Genomic DNA, 15193 nt, shown 5'->3' on the forward strand with positions numbered 1-15193 from the left:
CCATAATCCCATATTTTCCTTTTCTGGTCTAATTTCTTACCTACCACGACATGCCACACAGTTTGTTCATATAAAGATGTGATTATCTGAATAAGCATACAGAAGACAAAGGAAAAGAAGGAGACCAGAGACTTCAAATCCTGGAAATATTAGTCAACAAAACTCCACAGCGAAGCAACTTCTTTGGCTTATAGGTAGCCAAATTTGAGAAGGAAAGAATTGTGCTTTAACACTGAAGAAAAAAAGGGGAAAAATGTACACTGGAAACCAACTCCTACCTTTAGTTTTGAAGGAGAAGTTGCAGTAATTGCAATGGTAAGGACGGACATCTGTATGTGTGCGAATATGCTTCTTCAGCATACTGGGCTTCTTGCAACGTATTCCACATTCCTCACAGATGTATTTCCCTCTTCCTCTCCCCCGAACATACACATAGTCTTCATTTGACTTGTACCTAGTAACAGCATCATAAGAATAAGGGAATTAGGTGTAAAGGGAAAAAGAAATCTAGTTAGAAACCATAATCTATGAAATTAAAAAAAATAAATATTTAAAATATGAAAACAACAAAACGAAACTATTTTCTAGTTGTGCATTTATTTCTTAAACTCATAATCATGGACTTGTTTAGGATTAATGGTATATCTTTTTTAATAAAGGTGCCATTTGATACTAAGCATTTCAAGATTTCAAATTTCTTCTTTGCAACATGGGAATATACTTTGAAAAAATGTCAGCTCTTGGAAGTGAGTTTGGGCACCACGAGAAAGCTTTAAAAGGAGCATCTTTGATGCTCTGTGCTGGATGCAGAGAAGGAACATCAGTTATGACACTGGGGATGTCTTTAAACATTCCTGTTAATGTGTTCAGGACTCAACCTATTGGGGCTGTCTCTTGATGGAAAAAGTCCCTTAGACTGATTTCCACCATTCACCTCCCTACTCTAGGACAGCAAACTGAGACCTGGTTCCTGCAACTTCTGGAGCTAAGCTGAGGCACATAGCAATGTTTTACCTGGGTGGCTGGTAACAGCTTAACTGTTAGCCTAGACTGGGCTCAAAACAAAAATCCATCAATGGAAAGCCCTAGAGCCCATTACCAATTACTAGAACAATAAAATACATACCATTTGTGCTCAGAACTTTTAGAAGTGTCACTGGCACACTTTTCTACTAAAAATTCTGTTTTATTAGATGTTGTACACGGCACAACACTGGCTAAAGCAACTGTTACTCACACCAGGCAACTGATTTAAAAATATTGCAGTGCATAGACGGGAACTCTCAGTTAAGTATTTCCATAGAACTTTTCAGACCAGGACTTCTGCAACCTCCAGACAGCAACTGGACTGCCCCAGACTGTATCCTCTCTGGCAAAAATTATACAAGCTTATGGAAGAATAGATATTATTTATCACATAAGAGAAATACAGGAAAATAGGCTACATCTGTGGCTGTATCTAGCTGTCTTTACTGCTGATTAACGTTTGCCCTTTGGAAAAAAATGAATCACACTGCCTATTGTTCTTTATTTCATAATGTCCCCTTAACTCTCATGGCTCCATGCTTCTGGTGACTTTCCATTTTTCTCAGAAACATAAACCAACATCCACAGGCAACAGTATGGGAACTGTTGTCTAAAATAAATCTAACAGGAAACAACATCTCTGCAAAGTCTAGAATCAAGAAAAAATATTTTTCCAACAATATCTAGTACACAAAGTAAAATACTTGCCCTCCATCAAATATTTTCACTCTTCTTGGTTCAGTTTTGTTAAAGGAATTTTCTTTATCATGCTCAGTACTTGATTCAGAGTTTTCCTTATTGCTGAATTCAGATGCAGTCATTTTTTTTCTATTTAATGCTTGCTGAAAGAAAATGAGATATACATACATCTATCATTAAAATTAGTATCTTCCATACACCATTCAAACATACAAAGTATTAGGAATAAAAACATAATTCCTTTTACAAGCCACCATTGTGATATATATATATATATAAAATTTTAAGATACGTGAATCAAACAGTATCTTTGGCTAAACTTCTTTAATATGCACTGAACTTCTCTACTATGCACTGAATATTCGTGGACTGGCAAATCTATATGGAGATCATGGCACTGTAGGAAACCAGGAATGCTTTGAATATACCATAGGAGATGTCTCTTCCTTCCTTTGGGAAGGTAGAGGTGACGTTTTTTAGCTCACACATGGTCTATTACAGAGAAAAGACGCTTCCAATAAAACCCAGCGGCTTCCTGAAAGGCGACTGACCAACTCCACTGCCCTAGACGCAACAACCGGACCACGCAGGCAGGGCTCTGTGGCAGCATCGGACACCATCCCGCACAGCCTGACAGAGAGGGAGGGAGGAAGTAGTTGTGCACAGACAGTTAGCAGTGCTTTCTCCCCATGGCTCAAGTCCTGGACATTTAAGTAGCGCCTTCCCAGCTCCAGCTGCCTGCTGCCTACCAGGGGCACGGGCAGCGAAGGGCTCCCTCGTCCCAGGAGCTGCTTTCCTGCAGCCCAGCAAAGAGGAAAAGGGGTAGGCTGAGGAGACGTACTAACAGGTAATGTTTCTGTTTTCTAGTATTTTTCATTAAACACTCCTGTTGTGGTGTGGGGATTGACTCTTCCCAGTTTGGTGAGGTTGCTAACAGGGACTCCAGAACTCTTCCAGAGCAGGACTCCACAGCTATCCGCCGCTACCAGGCCAAATTACTAGAAAAAGTGTACCAGTGGTCTAGCAGAACAAAAGTACCTTTCTCAGCTTCCTTTTATTATTAATTAAGAAACCTTTTTTTTGTTTAAAAAAAAAAAAGAGGATGAGTTCCCCCAACACTTACCAATTAAAATCTACTCCTTCCAAGTCTGGGATATTTATAAAATGGGCAACAATGAAGGAAAGATCCAATTAGCTAGCAATTATTACTGCTGTATTTATAAACTGTTCTACCCACATAGCTGGCATAATTACCACATTTGCTCATATTGATAAGTGAATAAAATGATGGGAGAAAAAAGACTGGCCTTATGTTTTCTACTCATTATAAAACCTAATGCTGCAAGCTTGAGAATTCTTGGCAAGAGGAATGGCTTTCACTGGCTGCCTTAAAATGACTGATGATTTACACTGGTCATTACATGCATCAAAGGTGACATCGCTCTGGCACCCGGTTCTCGCCCATCGCCCTCCCTGCAATCTCTGCCACTGTATTTACTTCCCCTCTGAGGAGGAATGGGGATGATAAGGAATTAACATGGATCAGAGGAAAAGCGACTTCCTATCAGGTTCAAATCCTCGGCAATCTGCACAGGCTGCATGTACCACTCCAGTCCATATGCTCTCACATGGTTATGTGACTGATTTGGGATGGATTTTCAAGCATCTGAGCAGTCCTACCAAAGCACACATGACAACTCTGCCTGTGTGTAGGAAGAAAGAAATTTCACCCTGCATGTTTTAACAGTATTCGTACAAAGTGGAGGAAAAGATGGTTAGGATGAAATAGCAGAAGATGAGCTTGCTACGGTAACAGCAATCCAATTGTAACTCAACTTTTAGTTCCTGTATCATATACATCGGAATTGCTTTTTGTTTCCACTGTAAATAAAGAGTAACAAGGTGACATTTATAATTTAACAAGGAAAAGAGTACTGGAAAAAAAAAAAGAATATATGCAATAATCCTAATACTGTATAAATATTCCCAGCATCTGAAATAACGCAATCTTTAAGTACCTGATCTCTAGATGCTAAACTTATGTTTACTTTCCACACTTATGTTTCAACAATGGAAAGACAAGGGAAAAAGAAAGATTCCAGATGTATCTGGTCCAGGTTGTTACCCAAACTATATATTATATATTCACAAAAGTACCTAGAGTACAAAAGCTAGGAACAGGCTCTGGGATTCTACCCCCTTCTTTGCTTTTTTTTTTTTTAATTTAATTTATTATTTTTTTTTAATACAAACAATACGAAGATAAGACAGTCTAACATAGATGTTCAAATTACTATCTACCTCCCACTGATGTACTTTAATTTACTGATTATATGCTACTTTTAGCAGCTATTTCAGTGTCTTAAACATGCAAAATGCTGCCATTCCAGAAATGCTCTAAGAGAAACATCGAGCTTGTCACAGAAATCTACAGAAGTGCTCACTGATAATGAAGAAAACATGCTTAATTTTATGGAAAATTCCACACTGATGCTGAATAAGATTTGGGTCCCTCTGTAAATCTTCAAGAGGGATCAGTCTCTAAGCAGCATAGGTTTCTTGCATGCAAATACTTTACCATACCTCACCTGAAACCTAACAAAACCCCACACATATCAGGGTGAAGGGTAAAAAATGACAGTGCAGTAGAATTTTCCTCTCCACAATTGCTTACACCTTCCACTTCTAAGTCTTCTCTTTCTCCTACTATAGAGACATAGACCATGATTCATTTCTACTTTACTTATTTTGCTCCAATTTCACTCTACTGTCTCCAATTACTGATATTTATATCAGATTTATATCAGTTTTAACTGGGGAAAACAAAACAAAACAAAACAAAACTGCTGTTAGGGCTGTCCAGAGACAAGAGTTCAATAGATACTTCTGGTACTTTACAACACCCCTCGGAAGCAAACAAACAAAACAAAACAAAACAAACAAACAAAAAGAACCCCACCACACACAAAAAAAATGCTCAGAGCCTGAATCATTGAAGTTATAAATTTCAGACAATATCCATTAAACATTTTTCCTACTGGCACCCAGTCACTTGAGGGAAAAGGTTTTAATATCTTTTTTACTTTCACTTTTTTTACTTTTTAAACTTTTACTAGTTTACACATAAAAATCTTCTGAATTTAACTACTTTCCATTGGTGAGTTGGACAGTTGTGGCCCATCATCCATGAAAGGAAAGCTTTTCAGTTAGTAGAAGCTTTCCATTCCTCAGCCTATTCATGCCTGGAGATCTTCACGCTGGCATACTTCAAACTTTACTGATTCACCTCATAGAAAAAAGCCAAAAAAACAAAGCAGAGGCTTGAGACAGAGCTCCTGATGCAACACCAATGATTTCAGGCAACAAAAACTGGCAAAAAATATTAACGAATCAAACCATTAAAAAAAATAAGGAGTAGGGAGATAAAATAAGCCTTTTCCATACAGGTGAACCCCATGTTACATTTTAACATGCTGTGTTCATTCCAGGAGCTTCTTCCACAATCCCACTTTGTGGTTTGTTCTTTGAATCACTGGAACGTGACAACTTCACCTATTGACTCTGAGCAGTGAGTTGTGAAGAGTAAACAAAGTCCCGAGATTACTTATTGTTTGCATTTTGTTCACATCTCTTCATTTCCCATGGCATCTATTGTTGAAAGAATTACCTTTTTGTGACAGTGATTAGTAGCAGTTATGCAGCAATGTGAGATCGCAGTAAACATGACTTGGTTCTGGGGGCAAAACTAGGGATGGTTTACCTTTGTGAGATCTGCAGTTAAAGCCCCCTAGCAGAATGCTCCACATCTCTCTGGAAAGGGCTGAGACTGTGAGAGAAGAGGTGAGGGGTAACAACACCATATTTCTGTAGTTATTTATAAACTGTATTATAGTGACCCTTAGAGCTCTCTTTCAGGTCAGGGTTAAAATGTGCAAACCACTCAAGCAAACATCTTCTGAATGACAGTCACAACCCTCAAAGACTTGCAATCTAAACTGTGGTTCTCCAATGAACTCAGGACCCTGCCAAGCGTTTAAGCAGGAAATCAATCACATTCATTTGAAGGTAAGAGAGAATTACTTTGCTGCTTTTTTTGTTTGTTTTAATGGAATATTATCTTCCCAAAGGACCACCAATGTTCTGGTTCCACTGTCAACCTCAACCAGAAGATGCCAGTGGGAGAATTACCAGGCATGAACATAATGAGCAATTTCAGGTTTTGCTCTCATTCCGCATGGCTCTTGTGATGACAGTAACTAGAAGTTTCCAAGTGGGCACGAGCCATTCCACTATCAAGTCTAACTAGAAAGTGGTAACACAGAGGTTATCTTCTAACAGCATCCTCATTATCCTGGAAAGTCTGAGACACTGAAAGGGAAACAAGGCAAACTTTGGGGGTGTCAGGTCATATCCTAGGTCATATCCTACCTATCAGGCCTTTAAAATTTTTAATTTCTGCCACCCCGAACCTTGTTTGTACAGTCTAAGATGCCAATTAAACTTTTATTGGTGGTTTCTCGCTGTATGTTCTTCCTTCATAATGGCTCTGAAGAAAATCTGTAAATCAGCCCCAAGCAGAGCTTAAGAACTCTTCATCTTGACCTTGCTAGTGTGTTTGATGCAAAATGTCAGCAAGAAAGACTGAAGAAAGATTAATAAGTGTAGTTCTTTTGTGGAAGAAGCAGTGTAAATGTACCTGACAGCTGCCTATTACTGCATTTAAGAACTCCTAGAATGCTTAAAAGGGTGCTGTCAAAATATTTTCCAGAGTATTGTTATCCATTATTTGCATTCTAAACAGAACTTGTTTGTAGACAAAATTTATTCTTCGTGAGGCACACAGTAACTTTGTTATTTAAGAATTTCTTCTAATAGACGGTTCTTTAAAAATAAAACAAGCATGAGTCAACAACACAAGTAACGAGAGACTTGCCTTCCTTAGAACAAATTGCTCAACCATGTACGCTGAAAAAAGCTAAACCTTCCAATTTTTATTTATTTATTTATTTAAAGATTTAGCACTATTTAAGTACAACATCTCAAAAAACATATGAGGAAGCACACTAGAAAAGGCAATATGAGTTTAAGTAAAAGGAGGCACACTAATATGGAACCAGTAACTGAATTTAGTTGCAGTACTATCAGCAAGTCAGCAATCTGTATTTCCCACATGAGACATTATCGACTAAGCTTTGAACACCAATATGAATGTTAGCAAAATCTCCCAATGATATCAAGAGAGATAGATTTAACTCTATTGCTTTTGGCCATAGGGGTTTCTGCATATCTTCTCAACTCCCCCTGTAATTCTGCAACTAATTCTTCCTCTTACATAGAGTTTCTCATCTTATTGCTCTTTCCCCCATTGACAGCTTTGTATTTTAGCAAAACACTCAGTAAGCACAGAAACATCCACTTGTGACCTCGAAGAGCAAGTTTTCATCACTCAACATCAGCAGGAACGCATGTCTTTTCCTGAAGCCGTGGCATGCTTCCTCTAGAGTGAATGCACGCCCCATGGGTCCTGATTCCCAGCCTGATGGCCAGAAAGTTTTGTAGATGGCAGACTGCAAGATTAGAGTAGTAACAATTGCTCTCACCTCCCCAAAGTAGGTGAGTCTAGACAGCCTCTGAGCAATTCTGGAGAATTAGTGCCCCATGGAAATCCTCTGTTTTTGCCAGCTAAGAGGAGAAGCATGGCAATGAGCATACCCCAGGCACAGCAGAGGACAAAGAAGAGTGTGAAATCACACTGTACACCAAGGCTCTCCTCAGCAAGCTTTATGGCTTTAACAGATGAGTTAACAAAAGCTATGTGATCCACTAAATAGACAGTGACACTTGTTGCCATACTATAGGTCCAAGAGTCACACTCAACAATTTGCAGAGGCGCACCAATTACTTAGGAATGCCAAATTCAGTGCAAATCAGCACACAGTCTAGTAAATCCTGATCACATCCATGCAGCCCTAAGGTGGTTAAAGAAACAAAAAGTGACTACTTTGCTCTTTTCCACATTTGACTCTGGAGTTATGTTGTGTTTTATGTGTGTCACAAATGTTACCCTGAGCATATTCCACTGCACAAGATTTAACGGCATCTTTGTAGCCATATCAATCTAAGAAGTTGCCAGTGTTTTTATGGAAGCTGTAATTTTCTTTTAAACTTCACTATTTTTGTCATTATTTCACACCACCAACTAACCTAGGTGGGAGAAAGGGAAGTGGAGCACTGCTCCTCCATCAGTTAGATGATCAGCAATGGTGAAAAATGTCTTTACGCTGTCCACGGACACCTGTTCACTAGAAGCATATTTTTATAACAGAAAATACCAGCAGATTTTTAAGGGAAAATACGCAGCTATGATCTTGAATTAACCTGTTTTAGGTGTTTAAAAAAAATTTCTATCAGAACTATTTGTTATACCCTTTGCATTTAAAAAATAGCAAAACGCAATCCTGTCACAATAAACATTTCATATGCAGATTTAAATCCGGGAACTAATTTCCATGAAAAGTGATAAATCCTTATGAAGAGGTTTCTTAATGGAATTACTTAAGATCTTTTTAGCAGCCTGATCCAGCATAACTAAAATAAATAAGAGCATATATTACACGTCAGGCACATTACATTCTCCAAAATATGAACAAACTCAATCACCAAAGCAAATCCTCCATAAATGATCAGTATATATCAGGCATAGGTTAAGTACCTTGGTTAAGCTGTTCTTCCACTTGCTTGAATAGACCAGTACATCAGACCTGGGATGAGTAGTTCTTGCTTGAGTGTATAGCGGTTTTTCAACTTTCTGTTTTGAGTTGAGGAGAGAAAGAGCTACCTTTGTTGACAAACCAAGTGGATTAGGATTGTTGGGACTAATGGTCCATGTAGAGTAGGCTGAAATTTTCTGATCGTTTTGCAGCAGATGTAACGGTTTCCTCTTCAGGAGAAAACACCAGGTAAAGCTCGTTGAGGTCTTGAGGCTTGGAAATGACAATCTCTGCATTTCTCCTGTATTCACTGCAGCCAGCATGGTTAGAGGCTTTGCTTGACTCTGGCTATTGATTTGCTTGCTCTCATGACTGCTACTTGGGGATCTTTCTTGACTGCTGCCTACAGCCTTTAAAAGAGAATTCTGATTACTCACTGGAGGCAGTTCAGATGGTTTTCTAACTGCAAACGCTGGTGATGCTGAAGGCTTCATGTCTTCAGATTCTGGTGACTCCCTCAGGGTTTCTGAAACCCCAGTTTCAGATGAATGACGGTCAGGCAACAGCATGTCTGAAATACTAGCTTTGCTGCTTTTTTCATTCTGTGCAACACCATCAGGATCTAGGAGGTGATTTTCAAGAGGCTCTGTGGTGCAAACCTGTCTCACCAAGATTGGTTTCTTTTGCTTATTAGCCAGGTCATTAGATCGAACGCTCAGTGAATGTAATGGTCTGGCATCGGTCATGCAAGCAGCTCCACTCTCATCTTTAACACGTTTTTGTTGTTTTTCCATGGCAATATCTAAACTGTTGGCTGGAGAAAGCATTCGTTTACTTGAAGGTGTAGCTTCTTGTTGAGGGAAGAGTCCACTAACTGGCACTTTCTGAATAATATTCAAAGAGCTTGACGAAGGAGAATTTCTGGTTCCACTTTCTGGTACTGAATTTTCAAACTCAAATGAATTTGGCAAAGTCCTCTGATGATCTTTGTGAGATTTTGGCAGCTGAGTTTTGCCTTCAAGCGTTGGCACTCTCACAGCATTTGTTTTGCAAATAGATTGGTTTACCTGATCCTGAGTCACTAAAATTTGAGGAAGGGGTGTAACGGTTGCAAAGCCATAGGATGGGATGCTACTGTAAATACGGACAGGAACTACAAAAGGAGGAATCTGATGTATCTGACTGCTGCAGTTATTAGGGACAATTTGTTTTAGAGGAGGCACAGAATAAGGATTAGACATATTGTCAGACAGTTTAGCCTGCAGCTCAAAGGAGGACGCATTCTGGTCCACTCCAGCTTGACTTGGGACAGTCTGACTTGATAGACTATTTTTTAGCAATTTAGAAGAGTATGGCTGACCTATATGTAATGTTTTAACTTGGAGTTGATACTTCGGAGCAAAACAATCCTTTTGTTCATCAGGGTGACAAGAAAGTGTGTATGAATTCACTTGTTCCCCTTGGGTTGATGTTTTAGTAGAAGTCTGGGAAGGCTGATGCATTGAAGATTGCTGTCTTTGATTATTCAAAACATGATCTAGAGGCTGCTGAACTGAAGACAGGTTAATGGGATTAGAATTTTGAATTGCTGAGTGAGGCCTGGAGTGAGTTTGAGAATGCTGAGTACTTAAAGGAAACTCCACTGAGGATTTGCTAGAGGTCTGCAGCCTGTGAAATGGCACATCTGTAGTATGAACTGTCTGAAATGAAGAAGTCAATTTAACTGGATGATTTTCTGGAGCAATATTTAAAGATATTTGTCTTACAAATGGTCCCCTCCTTCTTTCTAGCAGAGGCACGTGTCCAGTAACTCCATTTCCAGACGACAGTTTTGGAGCAGCTATCTCTACGAGTGAGGCAGGTTTCGATGGAGATATGCTTCCACAGTCAAAAGACTTACTCCTGCAGTCTACAACCTCCATCGAGGGCTGCGTGCAGCTGATCTGCTCTGATGCAGCACGCCTCATTTCCCTGTAATGTGGGCCAGGCATGCCCAGCACATGAGAGCCAGTGGGAATCATAAGGAATTCTGACGACTTACTAATAAGTTCTGCTTTAGAAGGATTGTCCACCTTTGAAATCTCATCTTTATCGAGAGACACCGAGAAACTGGAGGCATGAGACAAACTACTCTCTCGACTTAGACTTCTGGAAAGAGTGGAGTCAATGCTCGATTCAGCAGATGAGTGCTCCATTTCGGCCAAGCGAATTCTCTTCTTCTTTGGTGGAAGTTTTTCTGTTGGCAATTTTGACAGTGTTTCACTGCGCTGTGGCCAATTAAATCTTTCTGTCTTTTCCTGATCGCTGCACTGGTTTTCTTGTTCCCTGTCTGGTTCTTCTGTGACCAGTATTTCAGGAACCTGGATGTTATGCTGGCGAACGAGTCTTGATGTCTGAAGTGGTGTGTTCCTATCATTAGAAACTATTTGGCTTCCCTGAACTTCCCCTCTAGGTGCTTCTAATGACAGTGACTGATGATGCTGGGAAGTATTCAGACGATAGTGTCTATCCTCTTGGACTGCAACTGCATTCAAAGAGTGGTGTTTTGCAACCTTGTTGGGCTCTTGAGATGAAACTGGTGATACTCTTTCAAATGACTCCGATTTCTCAAATGAGCTATTTCTGCTCAGTGAATTGGTATGCTGTATTACTGAAATACCAGTCCCTTGTCTTTTCAACTCCACCTTTTCTTGCATAACTGAACTTGTCTGCTTTTCAATGAGCGGAGACATCTTTGGCTCTGTTGTCAGATCTGTGCCTCGAGCCACAAGCTGAATTTGTGAACTTCGAAGTAGAAGGTTGCTTGGCTGTTGCAAACCTACCACTGTTGCACTGAGTTTTGACTGACTGGAAGAAATTGCTGGCTTACTTTGGCATTCTGCATTCTTTGATGGTGTGCTTGTGTCGTTTTGTTGTGGGTCATCATCATCTCCAACACTTTTCATTTTCCTTCTTTTCCTTATTTGTGGAGTCTGTTCCCAGATGCCAGTTGAAGTAGTGACTCTGTAGTGCAGAATTTGAGGTTGTATACTATTTGGAACAGTTTTATGTTCAGGCTCTCGGATTGCAGCTTTAGTTTTAGGTCCATGCAACTCTGAACAGTAAAATTTCTTGTGGTTTTCAAAGTTTTCCAGTTTCCTATACCTGTTTCTGCAGGTTTCACACTCAAACATTGTTCCTCGCACCTGAGGGGACTTCTTATTTTTTTCTAAATTTGATCCCTGTGCCAGGGACTTGTTCCTTAGCAATAAAGATTCATTTGATAAATTACATCCCAGATAACTTTCTTCTGCAGGTCGCACTGATCCAAGAACTTGGCTTTCACCAGTAGAAGAATCTTCTATTGCTGCCTGTCTAACAAGGGTCCGAGGATGTCCACCTTGGTTCAGTGGAGCAGCAGGCCCTGATACAAAAACATCATCGTATAAAGAACCGATTTTATCATCAAATGACTGACTTCCTCTAAGTGGATGAGAAGGAGGTATTACATTTGGAGGTACTGCTGAATAACTGGTAGTAGGCATGGAATTACTTCGTGTTATAGGCAAACAGTCAAGGGATGGTACAGAGAGAAGAAAAACTTGCTTTGATTTCTCAGTGGGTGTGAAAGGAGACTTTGGTATATCAGAGCTTGAACTAGTTCTTCTTCCCATAGGCTTTAAATCAAACTGGAAAGAATCCTTAAATATGTAGGATTTTGGTGAATCTATGCTTCCTCTTCTCGAAAGAGATGTTCTTCTTGGTTTCACGCTATCTAACTGTTTGTCATCCACAACAGCTTCATTATCAGAAATTAACTTTGAGATACGCTCCTCAAGGGTTTTTGTTGCCATGGGAGGTCGCATTTGGCCAGAGAGAATCAAATTTTTCTCGGTACAAACTGTTTGTACCACTGATGCTACCATTCCACTTGCTCTTGGTACACAGGGCAAATTTTTATTTGAATCTTTTTCAGAGGGCAATAATCCTCTTACGAAAGGAGCTGGTGGGCTCATTGTTTGATCAGCACTTTCAGAACGAGAGAAATAACCAGAATCAGTACTACCTAAACTTCTAGGGCTCAGAAGGCATTTTCCTTGCTGTTCCTGGGAACAATCGGTTGCCTGTTGTCTCTGAAGCTGAGCATGCACAGCTCCTACTGCAGATCCCAGCTGCTCCTCTAATAGGCCCAGTTCTGTTTTCTGATTTTGTTTTATGTCATTTTCCTTTAATGAGGCCGTATGTGTTAAATTTGACTGAAGATTTGTCACTTTAAAATCTCCTTTTCTCTGTGCTGCAGCAAGCTCTGGTGCTAGATCTGTTACTTTGGGGCTATCGGCCCTTAACGGAGAAACATTTACAGCGTGAACCACTACTTTTGGTAAAGCTGCCCTTACTTGTGGTTCTGTATTGTGTAATGAATCACCTGGGATGCAATCTGGGTTACTTAGTGGAACAGGGCTTCCCTTCCATACAGCTTCTGCACTTGAAATTACTTTCACTATTTGTGCAGGTTCCAGTTCTTGATCATCTTGTCTTTCATCAGCAGTGCCTTCATCTTCACTTTCACCACTTTCTTCCACATCTGAATGAATGCTAAGTGCTTTGTCTGAGTCATGAGATAAGAAGAGACCACCAGCATCTGGCTGTAGGACAAGTCCAAGTTTGACAGCATGTGCATGGGATTTTTTGTGCTTGTACAAATTACTTTTAGTTTTAAATGAAAACCCACATGTAATGCAAGGATACGGTCGCTCTCCAGTATGGGATCGGATGTGCTTTTGGAGAACACTGGGCTTGGCACAGGCCCGATTGCAATACTCACAGACGTACTTCCCCAGCTTTTTAGGTTTCTGGTCTTTCAAGAGGTTACATATTTGTTCTACGCCATGGTTTACAACTGATGCTATCTGGGCTGAATTATACATGGGACCTATAGACAAGTGTGTTGAACTAGGTGTGTTAACTGACAAAGGTGAAGATGAACTAGCTACTAACTGATTTTGAGGAAAACCCTGAGTTACAGTGGAAGATGAGGTGTGAACACCAGAGGAAGTTACTGCTATGCTGTATGTCTGCTGGAGCTTGGCATTTTCTTGACTCTGCTGTTGCACCACGGAACCTGTGAAATTTGGACACATAACAACCTGGTGATTTTGATGGCTGGTTTCAGTAACAAGGTCTTGTGAACGAGAAACCGACTGGACCTGTGTTTGTCCACTCTTGGCAGCTGTTGCTACATGCACGTTGTTCAATGTACATGGGAAATAGCGAGGTCCAGCTGTAAACTCATGCTGAGACAAAGCAGACTGATTTTGGACGCTCATTGTATTGGACGTGAGACTTGGAGAGGTGCTTACAATTTTATTATTTGGTCTCAGTTTCTCTATCTGCACCCCATAATGGGGGCACTCTTGTGCTAAGATGTTCAGTTCAGGCTCCATAGCTTTTAACAAGACATCGAATGCAGTACGTGTACATGGGGATGACGTACTACCATCAACAAAAGTAATACATTCATTACTGTCAGTCTTTGTTTTACTTGGTAAGGAGTTGGAGAGAGACTTCTTCTCTGGTGAGCTCAACTGGCTCGCATCAGAATCCTCTACTGCCTGCTTACTCAAGTCTAGGGACTGATGTGTCGATGAAGGCTTTGTCTGCATCGGTATCTCAGATTTGGTTGTTTCAGCACTTATCTCACTACTAAGCACTCCCCCGTTTTGTCTGGTACATTGACTTCCATTTTGCACAGGTACGTGGTCCTGTGCTGTGGCATGTTCTGAGGCATCTGGAAGAACTTTTAGTGGTGGAAGGTCTACATTTTGTTTAACCTTGGATTCTGTGGGGTTTCTCAAAGGCGATTTTGGTATTTTTTTTAGATGGTTTTCAGTCACAATCTTTTTTCTTTTCACACCCTTAATTGTATCTGGGTTTCCTCTAGTACTAGCATCTGTGATTTCTGTTAAAACACAAAGAGGGTAAGAAAGAATATTAGAACTGGATAACGCAGTATATTTTTATTTATAGCATTCTATTGTCTCTAAGCTTCAGCTGTAAGAGTAGTTCACACAGTGAGCACTGGTGCAACAGGACTGTCCAACTCTCCCACCTCCAGTATTTTTTGAATAGCAAATGTATCTTAGCAAAGATCCAGTTTGTTCCCATCTAGCAAAAATAATGCTTTCTAACTGATGCACTAAGACATTACAAAAGTAATTCATTATAGGAAAAGTTTCAAAGAAAGTGTAAGAAAAGAAAGGCTACTGAAAGAATATTTTAGTATTTATAGCAACTCTTTTTTAGATAAAGTAAAAAGAAATCTCTCTTTTGCACTTGTTCCAAAATTCAAATCATTACAGCAGGAAAATGAAGAACCAAGACACAAATCCATTTTCATGTTGCGTTGTCACCTTTTCTGTCTATATGTTACACTAGTCAAGGAATGAAGATGACTTCCGCACGGTTATATTTGTAAGTAGATTTATCATGGAAATGGCACAACCCACCCACACCATCTGTCAAATACTGTATTTGGGAGCTACAGTTACTGAACTTTAATAGCGTTTCAGATAAGCAACTACTGCAGAGGAATAAAATCAGTCACACTTAAATTATTCTTCTATTAGTGCGTCATGAAACAAAATAAATTTGAATTACTTCATTACTAGCTACACTTGTTGCTGGTTTTAAGCAGGTATGCATGGGGACCTTCAGAAGCATAGTGAAGAGCAAACAATTTTGAATATTATTCAGCAGAATAACTTTGTAGTGAGTACTTA

The 15193-nt window shown here is 39.8% G+C and overlaps 1 protein-coding gene across 6 annotated transcripts in view; it reads right to left on the reverse strand.

Annotated features, from left to right (window-relative positions):
- The window catches only part of HIVEP1 (HIVEP zinc finger 1), a 123810-nt gene that overhangs the window by 24459 nt on the left and 84158 nt on the right, over positions 1 to 15193 (reverse strand). For all 6 annotated transcript variants that reach the window (XM_080581060.1, XM_080581059.1, XM_080581056.1 and 3 more), the window contains 3 exons: positions 8438 to 14373; positions 1735 to 1868; positions 279 to 454 (listed from right to left, as the gene is read on the reverse strand). In XM_080581060.1, the coding sequence (XP_080437186.1) occupies positions 279 to 454; positions 1735 to 1868; positions 8438 to 14373 (6246 nt within the window). The remainder of the gene's footprint in view (positions 1 to 278; positions 455 to 1734; positions 1869 to 8437; positions 14374 to 15193) is intronic.

The sequence above is a fragment of the Anser brachyrhynchus genome (assembly GCF_964034855.1).
Source record: "Anser brachyrhynchus genome assembly, chromosome: 2".
Classification (NCBI taxonomy): Eukaryota; Metazoa; Chordata; class Aves; order Anseriformes; family Anatidae; genus Anser; species Anser brachyrhynchus.